This window comes from Neltuma alba, unplaced genomic scaffold (assembly GCF_004799145.2).
Source record: "Neltuma alba isolate B1F8T4 unplaced genomic scaffold, ASM479914v2 tig00011340_pilon, whole genome shotgun sequence".
Classification (NCBI taxonomy): Eukaryota; Viridiplantae; Streptophyta; class Magnoliopsida; order Fabales; family Fabaceae; genus Neltuma; species Neltuma alba.
The window spans coordinates 536,847-558,498 of record NW_021636042.1 but is presented as its reverse complement, the minus strand read 5'-3'; the positions used below and the strand labels follow the sequence as shown (position 1 = coordinate 558,498).

The following is a 21,652-nucleotide window of genomic DNA, read 5'->3' as shown; positions in this document are numbered from 1 at the left end:
AAGTTCCAGTCATAGTCTGGCCAGTTTGTTAATATAAAATTGTTTAATTCAAGTGAACATGAAAAAGACTTGACTTTCATGTCGATCCAGAGAACGTCGCCCTCTCTAATAAAAAAATTAACCAAAAATGTGTCAAGCACACATATTCTTGAAATTAATTACACATTATGTTCCAACTTTTAGTTACTAATTAAATTACCACGAAGACTCATAACAGCGCTAGCACATACGTGCTTAAGAAACAAGAATAAAAATTCAATTTAGATTCATTTTGAAATCTTCGCTTTTTAATTGAAACATAGTCGTGGTTTAGATATGTTCAGTAGTAAAAGATATATAATTATTATAAATTATATGAACCATGAACCATCAGAACTTAGTCAAAATAACTAATATTTCCTTCTCCAAGAATAACATCTGAATCCACAAAATTACTTTAATTTGTCAGTACATTTTATGTATGGAATTAATTAATCTAATTAATATCAGAAATTTTTTATCACTAAATTTTGTAACCAAAAAAATATTTATAGGCCTCGTACAGTCATGCTCGATCTAACTTAAAGCGCAATTTTTAATTGACTCTTCAATTAATAATTAAGCAGTTCAAGATTTTGCCAATAAACAACAAAGAATTGCCAATGTATTGTATGTAAATATAATGGCATAAAAACTACTACCTCCAATCCTTAATATAAGAGCTAGTTTGACATTTAATTCGGTCTTAATATAAGACCCCAATCCACTTTGTATCTCTCATATATATCTATTTTTTAAGATAATTATTGTAGAAGTTGCACATGTTAAATGTGTCATCAAATGATAATTCTAACTAATACATATGATTAGTAAGAGTATTTTAGGAAACATAACACTTATTTATTACAAATAACTAACTTAACTAATTTTCTTAATCTACTTAAACCAGTGAATTAGTTTATACATAAAAACCCAGAGGTAGTAACTATCATTTTGGTGCCGATCGAAAGTCAAAAGAATCCGCTGCCACAAAAATTGCATGGCCTAATTATTTAATAACCATGATTATATTAATTAGGATGAATATCAATTCGCTGACTAACTAACTAATCCATTGGGACTTTTATTTGCCCTTATCTTGTGGATTGAGATTAACCCTATCAGTGGAATTGGAGAGATTAGAACCATCCTCTTTAATGCTGTGCTCCACCAGTTCTCGCAGCAGTTTTCTCACTGATTGTTTTATCATTTTATTCAGACATGGTTTGTTTTCTCCTTCGTCTTCACGTGCCTTCACAAATATCGTTTCACACTCTCCCCTCAAATTGCAGCTGCTGCACACCTAGTTAAAGCAACAATTTACGCAAGTCTTCGTTATTATAAAGGTGTCAATAGTTAGTTAATTTCAGAAAGGAAAAGAAATAGCAGAATATTGCACGGAAGGGATGTATTTATTAGATAAAAAGCCGACGCGGGGTCTACCTGTTACTCTGATGATTCAAGAAATAGCAGAATATTGAAGAAATGGATCAACACCAATAAAATCTTGCTCAGCACATACATTTCCCTCATCAATGCCCACGTGTGCACTGAGACGCTTTCCTGAGTTCACGACTTTCCTATATAAGGTCGGGCATCCTTGTCCTACAATAACTTGGACATCCTTTCGAGACAAGTGCCTAATAGCAAAGTCAACAAAAAGAAGTACTACCTCTGATTCTTAATATAAATCATTGTTTGATTTTTAATTTAGTCCTAAATATAAGACTCAAATTTACTTTGTCCCTCATAGTTATACATTTTTCCCAGAATAGTCCTTATAATAATAGTGGTTCTAACTAATATACTTGATTAGTAAGGATATTTTAGGAAAGACAATACCTATTTAGGAAAGACAACACTTATTTATTACAAATAACTAACTTAACTTTTTCTTAACCTACTCAAATTAGTCAATTAGCTCTTATATTTAGAGCCGGAGGTAGTATTTACTGCCAATGATATCATACTCATGGAATGCTTGTGAGTGGATAACTGTCGTGTGTATATTGTTATTTCCAATCACAGAAATTTGCTCTGGACACGGTGTCAATTACACAGGGATAAGTCAGTACGTTATATTACATGCACTTTACAATCTTTAAAACTAAAACTTCCCGTCTCTCTGCTCTCTTTTACTTCTTTCTCTCAACAAGAAAAGACATGCAACAGTCATTTAGAAAGTTTGTCCCGATGACATAAAGACTCACGTAGGGTAAGAAGTCATGGATTAGAGATAATACTCTCCATCATCCAGCAGTCAACGTAACAGTTTTTTCGGTTATAAGTTACAGAAACCTAAACTCAAACACCTTGCCTGCACTCTCCATAAAACGCATATTCCAGGAACTGCCAAGCTAATATGAGAAGCAAACATTCTGTAAACCCAATAAACGGAGAAATCGAAGCTCAAATAAATCGAGATTATATACTTCGTAGATGATCAAACTCTTCCTGCAGCCACAATAACTTAAAATTGGACTAATAAGCAAATTTTTGCCCAAAACTTAAGAGTCTACAGCTTTAGCAGAAATATAAATTAGATGAAGTGGCACGTGCAAAACGAACTAGTCTATATGTAATCCTTGTCACATCAGAACTTGCTATACAATAAAACGAGAGTATTTAATTAAGTCTCACATCATTCGACGACGTACGATCCACGACTCTTAAGTATTTTCAACAAGGTGAGGTGTTTTGAGTAGAAACATTTATGCGATGCTACTATTCAACGCATGGAATTATTTTTGTTTTTGTTTTCCTTTTCATTCAGCTTATAGGATATGCTCCCCCAAAAAGAAGTTTAGAAATGCAGTTTATATATAAGTTTCAAATGTCAGCCTATAATTGAGCCATGAATTCAAACTAAAGAATTTTGTTTGAGTTGAAATTTTCGTATGTTTTTACTAAGGACAGTATCGAGATAATATTGTTTGAGATACTATCAGGCATTAAATATTAACATTTTTGTCAGCAAAGTTTCGAATATTACACAATAAGGTGGGATTGCACCTTGTGGGCATATATTATCAATATTAATATAGAGTATAAAGTCTATAATAAATCGCTCTATTAAAATATATATGAAAATTTAATTTTTCAATCTATATAGTTGTGATTCAGTTGTAAATCAATTGTTGAACTTCGATTCAATATAATTCAATCATTATAATTTTAACTTAGTTACAACTTAGTTTTTATAATTTTTACTATTTAAAATATTATTCCTTGTAAAGACCAAGTTTAACTGAATTATATAACTGAATCAAAGTTGAATAACTAATAGTTATAGCTAAGTTAAAATCATGAAAAGTTGAATAACTAATAGTTATAGCTAAGTTAAAATCATGAAAAGTATAACTTCTCCGAATATACACAATGTCAAGTTGGGTTTCTCGAAGACAAGTCGTATTAGGTAGCACGTGATGGTAGGATCGGAGGGGACCTACCCAAATTTTTTTTTTGGGGAAATTGTTTAAAAAATTTATATTTATAAATTAAATTATATATTTCTATGTCAAACTTGGATATTTATAAATCAAACTTTTATATTTACAAGTGAATTTCATAAAACTAAAAAGAAATAAATTTATTGTGATCTTTCTATGTTAAATTTTCTTACTTAGAATTTATGCGTAATTTTTTTTACATTTTTTTAATATAATGCAATTAATAACTAGAAAATTAAATATTATTTTTACATGCCATCAAATAATCGAATATTGTCCATTGAAAGAGAAATAATTGGACTTCATTTTCTTTGTCTGACAAGTATATATACAAGTCAAGGGCAATTTTTGGTTATAAAGGATTATTATGTTTTTCTAATTATTTGATATTCAATATTAATTATCTAATTGAATGGGCAATAACTATTTTAGTCAGAAAGTTTAACTTTAAAATATTATTTAAAAGATATCAAGTAGTTACAATAGGAAGTTGTATTTGAAAAAAATTTTAGGGCTCAAAAGTAAGGGCATAAACTTTGATATTAACAAATTCAGCATTTTGTGGTTACATTCAAAATTTCTAACATTTTAAATGTACAAAAGGATGCACCACATATCGTTCAAAGTTGAAGCAGTAGAATATTATAGAAACAGTAAAAAGATACTCATTTGATTCTTAATCTAAGATCCAGTTAACTAATTTGAGTAAATTAAGGGTGTTAGTTAAATTAGTTGATGTGACATGTTTTTTTTTCTAAAACACCTCTAATAATCTTAATTCCCTCCCTCCTACTTAATTATTGTTAAGAGAATATTAATAGTTAATTGAAAAAAATTGATAAACATGTAAAATAGGTCTTACACATATGGAACCAACATCAACTCTCAAATTAGATCTTACATTAAGGACCAGAGGAGTATTCTTTTATGGCCAAAAAAAGTTTTTTTTTTAAATTCAATATTTTGTAATTACATTCAAAATTTCTAACACTATACTCCTCCGATTTTTAATGTAGGATCTAATGGGGGAGTTGATGTTGGTCCTATATATATGTAAGACCTATTTCACATCTTTATCAATTTTTTTTCCAAATTAACCCTATCGATATTTTTCTAATAATAATCAAATAGGAGAAGGAAGGAGAAAATTAAGGAAGATACTTAAAGTGTTTTAGAAAACATATATCATATTAACTAATTTAATTAATATTCTTAATTTACTCAAATTAATTAATTAGATTTTATATTAAGAACTGGAGCAGTATAAATATATATATGTTTATTGGGGGGGGGGAAGAGTTGTTATCTTTTCAGTTGTTAACAGACATTCAAAGTTAAAGCAGTCAATTAATAAAGTTAACCTTTTTTTCCCCCAAAAAAATGATGCTAGTTGGAAGAGTTATATTGTTCGCGATATTTCAACCATCTTAAATTCTTAATAGTAACTTCACCAACAAATTGATAATTTTGTCACGTATTAATATTCATAAATCTCCATATGTTGACAACATACAAATTTTCACACAATAAATAATGCAAATTAAAAGGTGTTCACTTTGTAAAAATCGTTTTGGCAGAATACATGTTTCATCTTTTCTAAGACTTTCAAATTAATTGAATTCAGCTGCTAATTACAGCTCAATTATTATTATTTTTTTTAAAAAATTTTAATTGACTAATTGAACGAACTCATCATTAGTTGCACTCTTAATTAACTAGGTACATCATCTTTTTTCCCCCCACAATAAAGTAGTGAAATACAAACAATTTCATGATCAATTTTAAGCTCTAGGGTTTGCATGTGCATGCCTAGTTTGATTGACGTGCTTTAAAATATGTAGTTTTTTTTTTCCCGTAATAAGTATGTGACTCAGATAGTGGGCATATGTATGCCTTTTTTCTTCACTTTAATTTTCACTGATGAAAGCATGTTTAATAATTCAAAGATATTTAATTAGGAAACATTAATTATATATTTTGCGCAGGCATATCTGGTACGACCAACGCGCATACCCACGATGTGTGATTTTCTTTTGTTTTGACTGACTTGGTTGATTTTGTAAAACACATTATTAAACTCTTAAGTATGTAATTTTTTTAAACTTTTTATTTTGTTTGCCATTGTCTAGATGAAACGAATTTGAAAACTTGCTAAGTATATATACACATTCTTGAACTTGATTACAAATTATATGTATCAATTTTTTTGGATTGAATTGCGAAAAAAATTCATAACACCAAGTGCATATAGTTAATAAACAAGAACGAAAATTCAATTTTGATTCGTTTTGAAATCTTGGCTTTTTAATTAATAGAATGTATAGATTTATTCAGTACTAAGACACACACACACACACACACACAGAGACAGACACACACATATCATATGAACCATCAGAATTTTCTCAAAATAACTAATATTTCCTTGTCCAAAAATAACATCTGATTCCACAAAATTAATTTGCCGGTACATTTTATTTTATACATGGAATTAATCAAAACAATGTCAAAAAGATTTTATGAGTAATAAATTGTAATTCAATGTAGATTATTTTAATTGTAAGCGCCATTTTAATCTTTTTGGTGCAAAACAAAATGGTACTCCCCTCCAATCTTTATTATAAGCTTTAAATAATTAATTTACATATAATGAAAACTCAGTTAAAATTAGTTAAAAGTAATAATATATATATTTTTTGTTTCCAAAGATATCCGTATATTAAATGAGAAAAAATAAAAGAAAATAAATGAAAAAATGTGATAAAATAGAGTATAACAATTAATTTATATGGATATTCGTTGCTGACTAATTAATTTATATTTTATGAAAATAGCAGTCTAATGTTCAAAATAATACCCCACTCGCATTATAAATAGCCTAAGCTTGCAAAGTAATGAATCACACAGCAATCTTCTCTCTCTCTCTCTCTCTCTCTAGATCCGTTTAGTTCTATCTCTACTTTCATTTCAATCCATTAATATTATGGCTCCGCCTACTACGACCAGTGATTCAAACCAGAACTACGACAGAATGAAAGAGGTGAAGCAATTCGATGAGTCCAAGGCCGGAGTTAAAGGCCTTGCTGATGCCGGCATCACCACTATCCCTGCCATGTTCATTAACCCCCCGGAAGTTTTAGCCACCCTCAAAACCTCTCCCTTCACTGGCGCCGAAATCCCCACCATCGACCTTGCCGGCGTTGACTCCCCGGACCGTCGCAGTGCCGTGGTGGAGCAAGTCAAGCGTGCAGCCTCCACCGTCGGCTTCTTCCAGGTTATCAACCACGGTATCCCGGTTGAAGTCCTAGACCGGGCCATCGCCGCCATGAAGGCCGTCCACGAGCTGCCGGCGGAGGTCAAGGCTCCACTCTTTAAGAGAGAGATGGAGGGAGTGTCTCTCAGGTCAAACATGGACTTGTACCATTCAAATGCTGCATACTGGAGGGACTCACTTCTCATACGGTTCGGGCCGGTCCCGATCAACCCGGAGGAGATCCCGGAGGTGTGTCGGGAACGGCTGATTGATTACAACGAGAGAACTCTGCCGGTGAAGGATCTGTTGCTGGAACTGTTGAGTGAAGGTTTAGGGCTGAGCAGAGGAAAGTTTAAGGAGCTGACATTTGGAGAAGCGGTGACTCTGTCGGGTCACTACTACCCGTATTGCCCTCAGCCGGACCTCACGATCGGGTTCCGATCGCATACCGATCCGGGGATATTGACGTTGCTGCTGCAGGACAGCATGGGAGGGCTTCAGGTGAAGTACAAGGAAGGTTGGGTTGACGTGAAACCTGTTCGTGAAGCCCTAGTTGTCAACATCGGAGATTTGCTTCAGGTATATCTATCTATCTTTCTATATATGCATATATACATATATATATTCGACTTTACTATGTTAAAAACCATGTTCTCACTTACAATTTAATTAGTTGCGTGCAGTTCAATATAGATAATCATACGTACTGCAAATTATGAGATTAAGTTTGATTTAGTATTATGTTTAGTGGACGTAAAATACGACTTGATATCCCATTTAATAGTGTAGTGACTATGACACCTTCGAAGAAGTAAAGACTTCTAAAAAAAAAAGTTATTGGGTTTTAATTAATATATATAATATCACATTTTAACTGTAAAATATCATATGTTTCCCGCTATAAGTAATAAAGTAAACTCTAAATTATCAGAACTAAGGCTTAGGTGATATTAAGAGTCCAGGTCTATGGAGACTGTAGAAAGATAATACTACCTCCGGTTCTTAATATAAGATCCCGTTTGACTTTTTGTTTGGTCCTAATTATAAGACCCCAATCTATTTTTTCTCTCATATTTATGCATTTTTTTCCAAGATAGTCCTTCTAATAATGATAGGTCTAGCCAATACACTTAATTAGCAAGGATATTTTAGGAATGACAACACTTATTTATTACAAATAACTAACTTAACTTACTTCCTTAATCTCCTCAAATAAGTCAACTGGGTCTTATAATTAGGACCGGAGGTAGTATTATAGTAGTGTGTGTGTATATATATATAAAATGAAATTTAAAGTGGGTGATTAATTAACTAAATTGGACAGATAATATCGAATGAGAAATACAAGAGCGTGGATCACAGGGTGCTGGCAAGTAATCGCCGAGAGGCCAGAGTTTCCATAGCGACGTTCTTCAACCCGGGAGCTGCAGAGAACGTGTATGGGCCTCTGGAGGAGCTGACGTCAGCAGGGGACCCACCTCGCTATCGACGTGTCACCTACAAGGATTACATGCACAAGTTCTTCAACAAGCAAGTGGATAACAGGTCTCAGACTGATTACCTGAGGATATAATAAATCAATCAATGAATAAATAAAAGAACTCATCTAAATAATACGTAGGATCTTCACTCTTGATGAGTGATATAATAATTTAGGAGACATAAGTTAATTTACCATATATGTATCGCACTGCTCTACGAGGTTGTCGACTTGTCGATCGTGTTTTAGTAATAAGATGGTAATGGCCGTCATGTATCTGAGCTTACACACGTACGCACGCTTCTGTACAAAACTCTGTATTACTTTCGTCTTTAATATAAGAGCTTGTTTGACTTTTATTTTAATCCTAAATATAAGATCTAAGTCCACTTTGTTTTTTATATTTATTTATTTTTTCTAAGATAGTCATTGTAATAATAATAGTTCTAGCCAATGCTCTTAATTAGTAAGGATACTTTAAGAAAGAAAACACCTATTTATTACAAAGAACTAACTTAACTAATTTTCTTAATCTATTCAAAGTAGTTTACTAGCTCTTATAATAAGAACCGGAGGTAGTACCTTTTATCATAAATATAAGATTAATTAGATCTTATATTTAGGGTTGGAGATTTTATTGATTAAAAACTTCCAAACAAATTAGTTTATTTGGGTGTCTCTACATATAAAAATAACTACATTGTGTACAAAGCAAGGGACTGATGCAATAACATGAATGATATATGATAGTTTGAGAATGTATACGCACAAACAATGGGAGATATTGGGATAAAAATATAGAATAATGCCACTCCGGTTCTTATTATAAGTCATGTATTGTGGGGAAATTTTTTTTAATCTGAATTATAAATTACTTGTAGGATATTTAATGATCATTTTTCAATTTCACCTTTGTTTAATTCTCATTAGAAAAAAAAAAAAAAAGAAAGAGGAGAAATATGTGAGAATGATTTATAAATGCATGGAGAGAAATTTTTTTAATAAAGCTAAATTTTTTTAAAAAATTATCAATTTAATGCATTTCCTGACATAAGAGAATAAGGTAAAACCATATAATTGACTTAGATTAGAGTGGTATTCATCCATTTATAAGTATAAATACATTAGAATGACTAAAAACTCAATAAAATATTCCATATATTAATCTACAAACTTCCAATCAAACCTGTTTTTTTTTTTTTAATTAGTGTTGAACCAGTAAAATCACTTCATTAATGTTCTATTGATAGGAGCAATATGATATCTTTTTCCAAGCAAAAATAAAACAAAAGAAATCTAAAAGTGAGAAATATCAAAATACATTGATGGTAGAGAATATTGCCTTTAAGGTTTCAGCGAATATATCCAATGGAAGAATTAGCATATGTAAAATACTCAGATCTAGTTTCGTACTTTGCCAAATTCTCCAATCACATAAGGTTATGTAGCCTTTTTTTTTTTTCATGTGAAATAGGACATGTTGCATTGTGTGATTGGAGAAGCTGACATAATAAATATAAGAAACTTAAGTTATTGTCTTCACCGGATGGTTCCTATACAAAAAATAAAACTTGTATACCTTAAACACAAAATGCAAATTAATAATTTTTGTGTGATTAAAATTACAATGAACTTTATAAGACAGATATGTACGTAAGACATTATCTTATCACTAATAATTAATTATTTACTTACTGTTCAAGTTAAGATTTATCTCTTAAAAATAGTCAATCTCTTATAATTGAATTGGTAAACGGTAATTAATCTTACCTGATCACATGCATGACGGATAAAAACATGCCAACGTGTATATACTGTGGTACACGAAATTGATTCGATCTCGTAAATTGTATTAATCTCAACAGAATGATGTATTTTGAGTTGACCTAACTTCATATCTCTATTTTGGTAAAAAGTAGCAGACATAATGCTCCTAAAATAATCTCTGTTAGCATAGACAAAAGTTGCAAGGCTCAATATAATCCTTATTGGTTATTGTTGGTGGCTCCATCAAATCTAACACATATACTTTCACAAACCATAACTTTATTACTCCTCCGGTCCTAAATATATATAAGATTTACTTTTGTAGTGTAATTTATACTATAAAATAAGTCTTATATTTAGTATTAATTAGTGAATCATGTAATTTTCATGATGCCAAAAGTAATTTATATATGGATATAATAATGATAGTCAGAACTCAAGACAACCCTTTTCAATCTTTGCAAGAAATTATATTATGATTCAAAGAATTTTAATGAGCTGGCCTCTAGAAGAACTCGGACGTCATCTATGGATTCTTTACAGGAATTCAAAATGCAATAATTCCATATAGATATACTCCCCTTATCTTTAATATATGACCTAATTGTGGAGTTGATTTTAGTCCTAAATGTAAGATTTATTTATTATATTTACCAGTTTTTACTAAATCACTCCTAGTAATGCTCCCTCAACCATAATCAAGTAGGAGAAGGAAGAAAGATATTAAGGAACATGATTAAGTTGTTTTAGAAAAAACATATCATATTTATTATAATTAACTTACTTAATTTTCTTAATATAATCAAATTAGTTAAATAGGTTTTACATTAAGGACTGAAAGTTCGCCCGTATATAACCTATATTTTGTGAAATATAACTTGATTTTTTGGATAACAGAAAAAGGCCTTGATTACTTCATGATCATAATTAATATGTTTAAAGAGAGCGACAGACAACTACATATGCGGAAAGTTTAGATCCTTGTACTCATCATTTTTCTTTTAAATTTTTAATATCTATCTTTTCAAATATCTGTACCATATTATTTTAATTTGCTATGTATTGCGAACATAGAGATCTAGTCATCTAGATAATTGCTTGGTTGGTTTCATATATAGTTTTAATGGGAAATGGGATATACAAGGCAAGGCCATGATCAAGTGTGTGTGAGAGAGAATAAGCCACTCTTTTTTTCCCTCCCCCCTCTTTTTCAATTATTAATATCCCTTTCTATATCTAAGGGTGTGTTTGGTATGAGGGATTTGGAAGGGAGGGGAGGGAGGGGAAGGATTTTAATCATTTTTTTTTGTTTAGTAACACATAAATTTTAGGAGGGGAGGGAAAATTTTAAAAAAATTTCCTCCCCTCCCCTCCTCGACCTCCTCTTCAAAATTGGGAGGATTTGGAGGGCAAATGTAATATTCCACCATGTTGTGACCATTATACTCATATTTTGTCATGTTATGACCATTATGCCCATATCTTAAATAAAATAAGGGCAAAATTGTCCATGTTAAAGTATTTTTCCCTCCCCTCCCCTCATGAACCAAACAAGGTAATATTAGAACTCCTCCCCTCCTCTCTTTTTTTATAAATCCAAATAAGGTAATATTAAAATCTTTTCACTCTCCTCCCCTCCTCTTCCCTCTATTAAAATCCCTCCTCTCCCCTTCCTTTCATTGAGCGAAACAGACCCTAAAAGTTTTCTACTTCCGATTCAGTGGATATAACACTGACATATCTTCCTATCCATATGATGGTCAAACACATTATGCTAGCTAGTTTGCATAAGATTTGGCTTCTATAGACATAAAACATGTGATTATAAGTGATTAAACAGTTTCACATGATGATGCTCCTTATCTCACTAATGACACTTCGTTCGATCTTAAATATAGAAACTAGTTAATTAATTTATAAAGATTAAAAAAAGTAATTAAGTTTGTTGTTTGTTTAAAAAAATGTGTTGATATTTTTAAGATACCCTCCTCAGTCATCTTTCTCATCAGAAGTTTATTCGTTAATTAAGTATTAATTAAATATAATTTTTCTATTGTTGTTCAGTATGATTGTTAAGTTCCAGTTATAGTCTGGCCAATTTGTTAAGATAAACTTGTTTAATTCAAGTGAACATGAAAAAGACTTGATTTTCATGTCCATCCATAGAACGTCACCTTCTATAATAAAAAAAGTTGACCAAGAACGTGTCAAGTACACACATTCTTGAAATCAATTACGAATTATGTTCCAACTTTTAGTTACTAATTAAATTATCTAGAAGACTCATAACAGCGCTAGCACATACCAACATAAGAAACAAGAATAAAAATTCAATTTAGATTCATTTTGAAATCTTCACTTTTTAATTGAAAGATACTCGGGTCGTAGTTTGGGTATGTTCAGTAGAAAAAGATAAATAATTACTATAAATTATATGAACCATGAACCATGCATCAGAACTTACTCAAAATAACTAATATTTCCTTCTCCAAGAATAACATCTGAATCAACAAAATTACTTTAATTTGTTAGTACATTTTATTTATGGAATTAATTAATCTAATAATGTCAGAAATTGTTTATAACTAAATCTTGTAACCAAAAAAAATTTATAGGCCTATCACCAAAAAAAAAAAATTTATAGGCCTCGTAAAGTCATATTCGATGTACAACAACAAAGTTTTAACTCAAAGCGCAATTTTAATTGACTCTTCAATTAATAATTAAGCTGTTCAAAATTTTGCCAACAAACAACAAAGAATCGCTGATGTATTATATGTAAATACAATGGGATAAAAAATACTACCTTCAGTCCTTAATATAAGATCTAGTTTGATATTCAATTCGATCCTAAATATAAGTCTTCAATCTACTTTGTCTCTCATATTTATTTATTTTTTTAAGTTAGTTCTTATAGTAGTTACATGTGTTAAATATGTTATTAAATAGTAGATCTAGCCAATACACATTATTAGTAAGAATATTTTGAAGAAGACAAAACCTATTAGAGATAATAAATTTGCCGGTCCTTATAATTTTATCAAATTTTAAATAAGGTCATTGTAAATTTTTTCTTTTTATTGAATCCCGACCGTTTAATTAGTTTGGACAGGAGTCCTTGTACCATTAACTCCGGCAATTTGTGCAACGTGGCATCTTCTTTCCTAGCTTCTCTCCTCTCTCTCCCCGCTCCTTATTACGTGCCCCCTTTTCCAACCACACCCTCACTCTACGTCCAATTCGGAATCTCTCCTATTCTTTTTATAATCATTAGATTATTTATTTTAACAGTTCAGATTTTAATTTTTAGAATTAAATTTTAATAGAGTTTGTGATTTACTATTTATTTATTTTTATAATTTAATATTTTAATAACAGTTTTAATAAAATTTAAATCTCAACCGTTAATATGTTAATCCAATAGATAGAAAAAGAAGAGAAGGGAAGAGGATGAAAAGAAAAGAGGAGACGTTCTGAACCACTCTACGCCTTCTTCCTCACTCCCCTCCCATTCTCACTCTCTCTCCTTTCTTTTTCTCTCTAACACTTTCAGGGCAATGAAGAAGAATAGGAGGGTACAAGGGACTGATGCGTTTCCAGTAATCACCATGCAGCTTTGACATGAATCCCATTCCTTCAAACCCCCTCTTTTTATTACTAATTAAGCATGTTTTTCAATGACGCAATTACAAAGTGACAGCGTAATTTGTGTAAGGGACGAAACTTTGAGACAACATAAAAGGAGATGGAGAGCACACATTATTGTCATTATCACATGGTCCCTTCTACCCTCGTCCTATTCTTCTCCATCGCCATGAAAGCAGTAGAGAGAGAATGGAAGGAGAGAGAGTGAGAATGGGGGGTTTGGGGGGGGGGAGGAAGAAGGCCGAAGGGTGGGGGGTGTGGCTGGAAAAGGGGAATGTAAATTAAAGTAGATTGGATTGGGGGGGGGGGGGGTGAGAAAGCCAACGGAGTCAATGACCGAAGAATTTCTATTCAAACTGAGTATACAAAAACGAAGAAAAAAAAAGGGAAATTAATTTGAAGATCCTTATAGTTTTCATCAATTTTAAATTAGGTCCTTATACTTTTTTTTCTTTTTATTAAGTCCTTTAATTTTTTACTGTTACATTAGTTAATCCTTACCGTTAAATCACTATTAACACGGTTAAGATTTCCGTTAGGACGTCCGAGACATCTCCTTCACCATCTAGCCTGACCCGTTTCCTCCAACCATCTCTTGCCCAGTTGACAACACCTCCACCCTCTTCCGTTCACACCACCACACTATCTCTCTCTTCTCTTTCGACATCGAAAAGTTGAGTCCCTAATCTGAAATTCTGGCACAGAAGTTTATGCCGATGAGGATGTTCGACAACTTGACACAACCATGAATTATGCTTTGTGCAACCACTTCCTGCAAATATCCAAACCCTCTTTGTGCTCCTGCTGTGAATTCTCAACCTCTTTGTCTTATGCAAAAGTGAAACCTACTTGGCTTTGATGCAGATACAATTACAGGCTTACCCAATTCACTCACTATGATTCTCTCGTCGGCTTCTTGTGAGGAACCCATGATGGGAACTATGATGGGGTGTTGTGCTGATGAGAGCTGTTTTACCGTAGAGGAGAACACGAATCCTACGTAGCTCAGAACAAGCCAACAGTGAATCCTTTTGACCGCTACGGTTTCTTCTTTGTCTGAGTAACCTTGCGTACGAAGTTTCGAGTCAGCCCTTGTCGACGATTCTCCAATGGTTGAAACCTCTGTTTTGGCGTCGATGTTGTTGGGTATGAACAAGCACAGATTTTTACAGGCAGTGCTTCTTTGGATTCTGCTGTAGTTTTCTTTTTGCAGGCAAGGAAGACGATTATGGCGAGAATGACAGGGGATATTGATAGACCAAGCAAAGACCAAATCAACTAGCTACTATATTATCAGGACCTGATTCAAAACTTAATAAAATTATAAGAACCGCCAAATATATTATCCCTATTGAGCAATTTTTTTAATCTATTAAAATTAATCAACTAGCTACTATATAAAAACTCAGAGGTATCATTTGGGTGCCAAAAGTCAAAGAGATCCGCTGCCACAAAAATTACATGGCCTAATTATTTAATAGGGAAAACTAATCCCCAAGTCCTTATACTTTACATCAATTTTGAATTAGGTCCCCATAGATTGATTTGTTTGAATTGGGTCCTCACACTTAGGTTCGTTAAGCACGTTGGTCCTTCAGCATTTAACACCGTTAATGAATGAGTTGGCTGCTGACTGTGCTGCCATTTGAATTAAAAAAATATGAGCTGTCATCCTTCCACTACTGAATAAACAAAATATCTACAAACATCGATATTGACTGGTACAAAAAAAATTAAAAAATGCCCGCCGCTTTGCTATAACCTCACCGCCGACATCCGGAACATCATTCCTAGGAGCAAGCATCCCTTGTATTCGTCTTCTAGGATGAAACTCGGGAAATTAACAGTGTCAAAGCAATTAAAGTATAAAAGAGAAAGATAGAACCCTCGTCTGCTACTGATCTACCCAGCACCTCCCTTCCTCCATCAGGACCATACAATCAACACGTCCTGGATCTGCCAACATAGAAGCTGTGAGTTTGGGTTTTGATGGGTCTTGGGCTCGAAAAGAAGAATAGATATATGCAACTCTTGAATAATTTTCACTTTAAATATGTAAGGGTCATGATTTCTGAACAATGGTTGTGTTGGTCGATATTTTCAATGGTGGTTTTGATGAACAGGACAAAAGAGGACAAACATGAGTACCTGAGGTCTGAGTAATAGGAAGGTGTAAAATTTACAAAAAAAGGGGGGGCAACATCTTGGGCTCAATACAAAAATTAAAGAACAAAAGAAATTATGGCCTTCCCCTCTGCTGTCGTGAAGCTAAAGAAGACGGATTTAGTGGGTTTAAGGGAGTACTGTGCTCAATAAGAAATGTCAGTTCACTCTTGCTCATGATTTTGCTATATGGCTTGGTGTATGGCTAGCCTGATTCTCCAGATTTCGTCCTAGGATCTGAACACGAGGAGCGATGCTTGTTTGGCATTCATGATCTCGGCGGCGATGTTACAGTAAAGATGACGGCGAAGATATGGACCTTATCTTGGGCGTTCATGATATATATTTTTTTTATGCACAAGGAGGGAAACAAGTCGCGGCTTATGTGGATAAATATATTCAGCCAACTAAGCTAATATTAACGGTGTTAGGGGTTCAGGGACCAACAGTTTAACAAACTTAAGTGTGAGGGTCTAATTCAAAGAAACTAATCTAATCTATAAGGACCTAATTCAAAATTAATATAAAGTATAAGGACTTCAGGATTAATTTTCCCTATTTAATAACCATGATTATATTGAGTAATATGAATATCCGTTTGCTGACTAATTAATTTATATATTATGAAAATAGCAGTCTATAATAATGTTGAAAGAACACTCGATTCCCATTATAAATAGGGCCTAAACCTGCAAAGTAACTAATCACACACCAATCTGCTCTCTTTATCTCTTTCATTTCAATCCATTATGGCTCCGCCTGCTGTGACCAATGATTCAAACCAGAAATACGACAGAATGAAAGAGGTGAAGCAATTTGATGAGTCCAAGGCCGGAGTTAAAGGCCTTGTTGACGCCGGCATCACCACCGTCCCCGCCATGTTCGTTAACCCACCGGAAGTCTTGGCCACCCTCACACCCTCTCCCTTCACCGGCACAGAAATCCCAACCATAAACCTTGCCGGCATGGACTCCCCGGACCGTCGCGGTGCCGTGGTGGAGCAGGTCAAGCGTGCAGCCTCCACCGTGGGCTTCTTCCAGGTTATCAACCATGGTATCCCCCTTGAAGTTCTAGACCGGGCCATCGCTGCCGTTAAGGCCGTCCATGAGCTGCCAGCGGAGGTCAAGGCTCCACTCTTTAAGAAAGAAATAGAGGGAGTGTCTCTCAGGTCAAACATGGACTTGTACCTTGCAAAAGCTGCATACTGGAGGGACTCACTTATGATACAGTTCGGGCCAGTTCCGATCGACCCGGCGGACATCCCGGAGGTGTGTCGGGATCGGCTGATTGATTACAACGAGAGAACACTTCCGGTAAAGGATCTGCTGCTGGAACTGTTGAGTGAAGGGTTAGGGTTAAGCAGAGGAAGGTTTAAGGAGCTGACATTTGGAGAAGCGGTGACTCTGTCGGGTCACTACTACCCCTATTGCCCTCAACCGGACCTCACGATCGGGTTCCGGTCGCATACCGACCTGGGCATCTTGACGTTGGTGCTGCAGGACAACATGGGTGGGCTTCAGGTGAAGTACGAGGAAGGTTGGGTTGACGTGAAACCAGTTCGTGAAGCTCTAGTGGTCAACATTGGAGATTTGCTTCAGGTATATTTACACACACACACTCAACTTTCCTTTACTATACGTTAGAAAACAGATTCTCAATGATAATTTGATCAGGTGCAGTTCAAAATATATGTGTGTGTATATATATAAATGAGCAAATTAAATTAAGTTCGATTTAGCATATATAAAAAGTGTGCTTGAAATAAAACTTCTCTATCGGCATATCAAGATGATTAAATATTGGTCAAATGTGTCAGCAAAGGTGGTTTCATTTGGTAAGGAGTTAGCCCCACAAAGTTGAGTTGAAATTTTATTATATCATAATTTTGTTGGCAGACGATTTGTCTAGTCTGGAGGTATATGATCTGACTACTGTGATTTACCAAAACTAAGCTTACGTTATATCAAGAGTCTAGGTTTATGTAGAGATATAATATAGGATACATACATATACATAATACATACGTGTATATATATGTAATGAAATTTGAAATGGTGATTAATCAATTGGACAGATAGTGTCGAACGAGAAATACAGGAGCGTGGATCACAGGGTGCTGGCAAGTAATTCTCTGGAGGCAAGAGTTTCGATAGCGACGTTCTTCAACCCGGGAGCTGCAGAGAATGTGTATGGGCCACTGGAGGAGCTGACGTCAGCAGGGGACCCACCTCGCTACCGACGTGTCACCTATAAGGATTACTTGCACAGGTTCTTCAGCAAGGAGATCGACGGCACCTCTCAAACTGATTACTTCAGAATCCCGCATGATCATCCAATCACTGATTAATTTCAGATTAATGCGCACATATATATACATATAGATCATAGTTAAGGAATAAAGTCAGTTGGATTGCTTGTTCTTTAAGTTTTTCCAGTGTTTTCGTTTTTGATCCTCCCAATCAGCTAGGTATGTGTCTGTGTTACACTTTTTTCCCTGGTGTTAGCATCTTGCACGTTGTGCAAGTTTGCTTCCCTTGTTTTTTTTTTTTTTTATAAATGTATGAGCTTGCTTGTCTCCACTTCTATTAATAATTAAATAAAGAGTTAAAGTTTAATTTTGCCTTGAAAGTTTTTCGTTTAGGAGCGCTACGTATCCGGATGGTTTCTGTGGAGAAATATTGCCCTGAAAGTATAAAAATAGTAGCAATATTACATCCATCTCACTCTGTCCCTTCCTTTGTCTCCTGCAATTTTCTGGCGCTTATCACAGCAAGCATGCCTGAATTAATTTTTAATTATTTAATTTTGTTAATCATTCCATTAACTGGGCTTAATTAAACCACCATTAATCTTGAAAGAATTCTCAGACTCGAACTAGATATTGCCAACAATCTTAGAGATGTGCGTATATATAGTGCATATGCATCTTTTTAATCATCCAAATGTACAGTATTAAGGTAACTAAAATCCCTAGAATATTAACCATTTGGTTACCAAAAAAGAGAAAAGAGTGTATTGGAAATTTGGCATATTAATCTTTTGATTCATTAAGATCGTTAAAACTAAAAGGGAAAACATATATAATATAATGTGCCTAAAATCTTTATCATAGCCGAAAATGATAGACATGGTTGCAAGGATCAATATAATCCTTGGCACATATTTAATCACAATTTTCAATTGTGAAGTTGATTGAAATCATAGTCCAAAATTTTCGATGAGCTAATTAATGATCAATATAATCCCATGTGGCATGAAGGGTGACACATACCTTTGACAAACCATAACTTTAATAGTATTAATTAGTGAATCAAGTAGTTGTCGTGAGGCCAAAATTGATGAATATCGGTGGTCAGAAGACAATCTTTTCACTCTTTGATAGTAATTATATCATGATTCAAAGATATGACCTGGCCTCTAGAAGAATTGAGACGTATACGAATTCTTTATAGGAATTCAAAATACCGTTAATTCCATATATTTATATATAATATTTGCAGCTATAGCAATCAATTTCGAAAATCATATTAATATATTTAAAGAGAGTGACAGACAACTATATATGAAAATTTTATGTTTTACATACATCTTTATATACTCATTATCTTTTTTCCTGTTTTCAATTTTTAAATCTAAACCGTTTGAAGCTAATAAAAAGTGCAGGAAAGAGGACAATAAGAGAAGTGAAGAAGTCTCCTTCCCAGCTACTACTGTGAACATAGAAGTCTAGATTGCTTGGTCAGTTTCATAATTTTAAGGTGAAATGAAATGTGAGACAAGGCCGTGATCACTGTGTGTGTTTGTGGTATAAGCTACCTTTTTTTTCCCTAAAATTCACGAGGTTGTATATAGTATAGAGAATATACAAAGGATGGAAGAATAGAACGAGTTTAGGTCAAAGTTGAACATAGTATTTTTTTTTTTCCTTTTTGTATAACTTAGAGTACTCTTAAGTCATTTTGAGTTTGTGACTAATCTTTATCGGGTAGGAAGCGTTAAGATTAAAGCCTTTCCAATAAGTGCGTGTCTCAAAATTTAAATTTTTATTCCCCTCCTTACGGGAGGTGAGAGTGCTTATAGTCTCAATCAACAGTTTTTTGGTGCATATAGTATCCTTTTATTCCTCTTTGTGAACCTTTAATTTGACCTTTGGTGTAGGTAGTAGTTGAGGTCTTCATTTTTTGTCTGGTTAACTTTCTTTTAAGTTCGCGTTTGCCTATGATGGTCTCTTACATATGTGGCTATTTATCTGTATTTCTCTTTTTTAATAATTGGTAATTTTATCTTTAAAAAAGTTTTTGAATTCCAACAGAGTATGACCTTTCAGGTTTAAGTCATACAAAATTCTCATCAATTCTGCAGCCAGCGCATGTGAACCAATTAGTTATAGGTATGTTTCATTGAAGTCTATCCACGTTTATCTGTATTAATTAATTATTAAATCAAGATGTTTTTGAGAAATAAATACCACTCCTCCGGTCCTTAATATAGGACCCATTTAACTAATTTGATTAGATTAAGGAAGTTAGGTAAGTTAGTTAATTATAAAAATTATGACATGTTTTTCCTAAAGTACCATAATTATCTTTCTTAATACCCCTCTCTATCTTCTACTTGATTATAGTTGATGGAGTATCTATAGGGGTAATTTAGAGAAAATTGATAAATATGAGAAATGGGTCTTATATTTAGGACCAAAACCAACTTAGCAATTGGGTCCTATATTAAGGACCGGAGGAGTATCTTCGATCCTTAATATGAGAGCTAGATTACTAACTTGTGAATATTAGTTAAGTTAGTTATTTATAATAAATAGATGTTGTCTTATCTAAAATATCTCATTAATCCTGTGTGTTGTAAATGCCCTCTTTAATATGTACAATTATCATAGAGATTACTTATGAGCAAAATGAATAAATATTAGAGATAAAATAGATTGGAGACTTATATTTAAAATCAAATTGAATCTCTAATATAGCTAGAGGTAGTATATTTTTTCTTTTGCCATTCGGTATGCATTGTGAAGTTCCAGTCTTGTAGTCTGGTCAATTTGTTAAGATAAAAGTTTCAAAGAACATCGTAAATTGTTTAATTCATAATGAACCTGAAAACATGACTTTTATATCATCTCGACAGACTTTTTCCAAGTACTTTGGTGGACTTTTACTTCATATCATCTACTTGAAATATTAAATTAACTTTACATTGAGATATTAATTAAAAAATCATTGATTGTTTACTAATATTAATATGACATTAGAATATACCGTAGAAGAAAAATATATTTCCTATTTCAAAGAAAAAAAATTAAGAATTATAACCGATCAAATCCAATCGGCAATCCATTTGACTTTTTTAATTTGTTATCCTTTAGCGTTTGACCGATCTTATTTTTTCCCCCCAATTAATTCTCACAGAGTCACTAATCTGAAAAGATTTAAACTGACTGAGACAACAATTAATCGATTTTAGGGTTAATACTATATTGCCAGATTTCTATCCAATTCTGCTGACTCACGTTCGGATTGATTTTGAAAACCTAACGAAAAACAATATTTATTCATATCATTGTGATACCAAAATAGCTTAAATTATTTTGACGGAGTCCCTTCAAATTTATATACCTTTGATTTATTCTTTAATTACATGTATTAATAATGCAACTTTTGATGGTTATCTAAGCCATCAACGGTAACGTATTCAACTGTACTTAATGTAATTCCTAATTAACTAATTTGAGTACATTAAGAATAGTAGTTAAATTGGTTAATATGATATGCTTTTTCTAAAATACCCTAATCATCTTCCTTAATTCTCTTTTTCCCTCCTTCCTACTTGATTATTATTGGGAAATATTAATAGGGTTAATTTGGAAAA

The 21,652-nt window shown here is 33.1% G+C and overlaps 1 protein-coding gene across 1 annotated transcript; it reads left to right on the top strand.

Annotated features, from left to right (window-relative positions):
* Positions 1–6,730: 6,730 nt before the first annotated feature.
* Positions 6,731–18,341, top strand: LOC114712207 (1-aminocyclopropane-1-carboxylate oxidase homolog 12-like). Its single transcript, XM_028896690.1, has 3 exons — positions 6,731–7,299; positions 8,045–8,238; positions 18,044–18,341. Exons 1-3 carry the CDS (start codon positions 6,793–6,795, stop codon positions 18,120–18,122), a joined length of 780 nt encoding a protein of 259 aa, XP_028752523.1. The 5' UTR covers positions 6,731–6,792; the 3' UTR covers positions 18,123–18,341.
* The last annotated feature ends 3,311 nt before the right edge of the window (positions 18,342–21,652 follow it).

Excerpts from the sequence above, each read along its gene's own strand:
- LOC114712207 (XM_028896690.1), top strand. The coding sequence starts at position 6,793 with ATGAAGGCCGTCCACGAGCTGCCGGCGGAGGTCAAGGCTCCACTCTTT. Across the intron at positions 7,300-8,044 it reads ACATCGGAGATTTGCTTCAG|ATAATATCGAATGAGAAATA; the intron begins GTATATCTATCT and ends TAAATTGGACAG. Across the intron at positions 8,239-18,043 it reads TACAAGGATTACATGCACAA|GTTCTTCAGCAAGGAGATCG; the intron begins GTTCTTCAACAA and ends TTACTTGCACAG.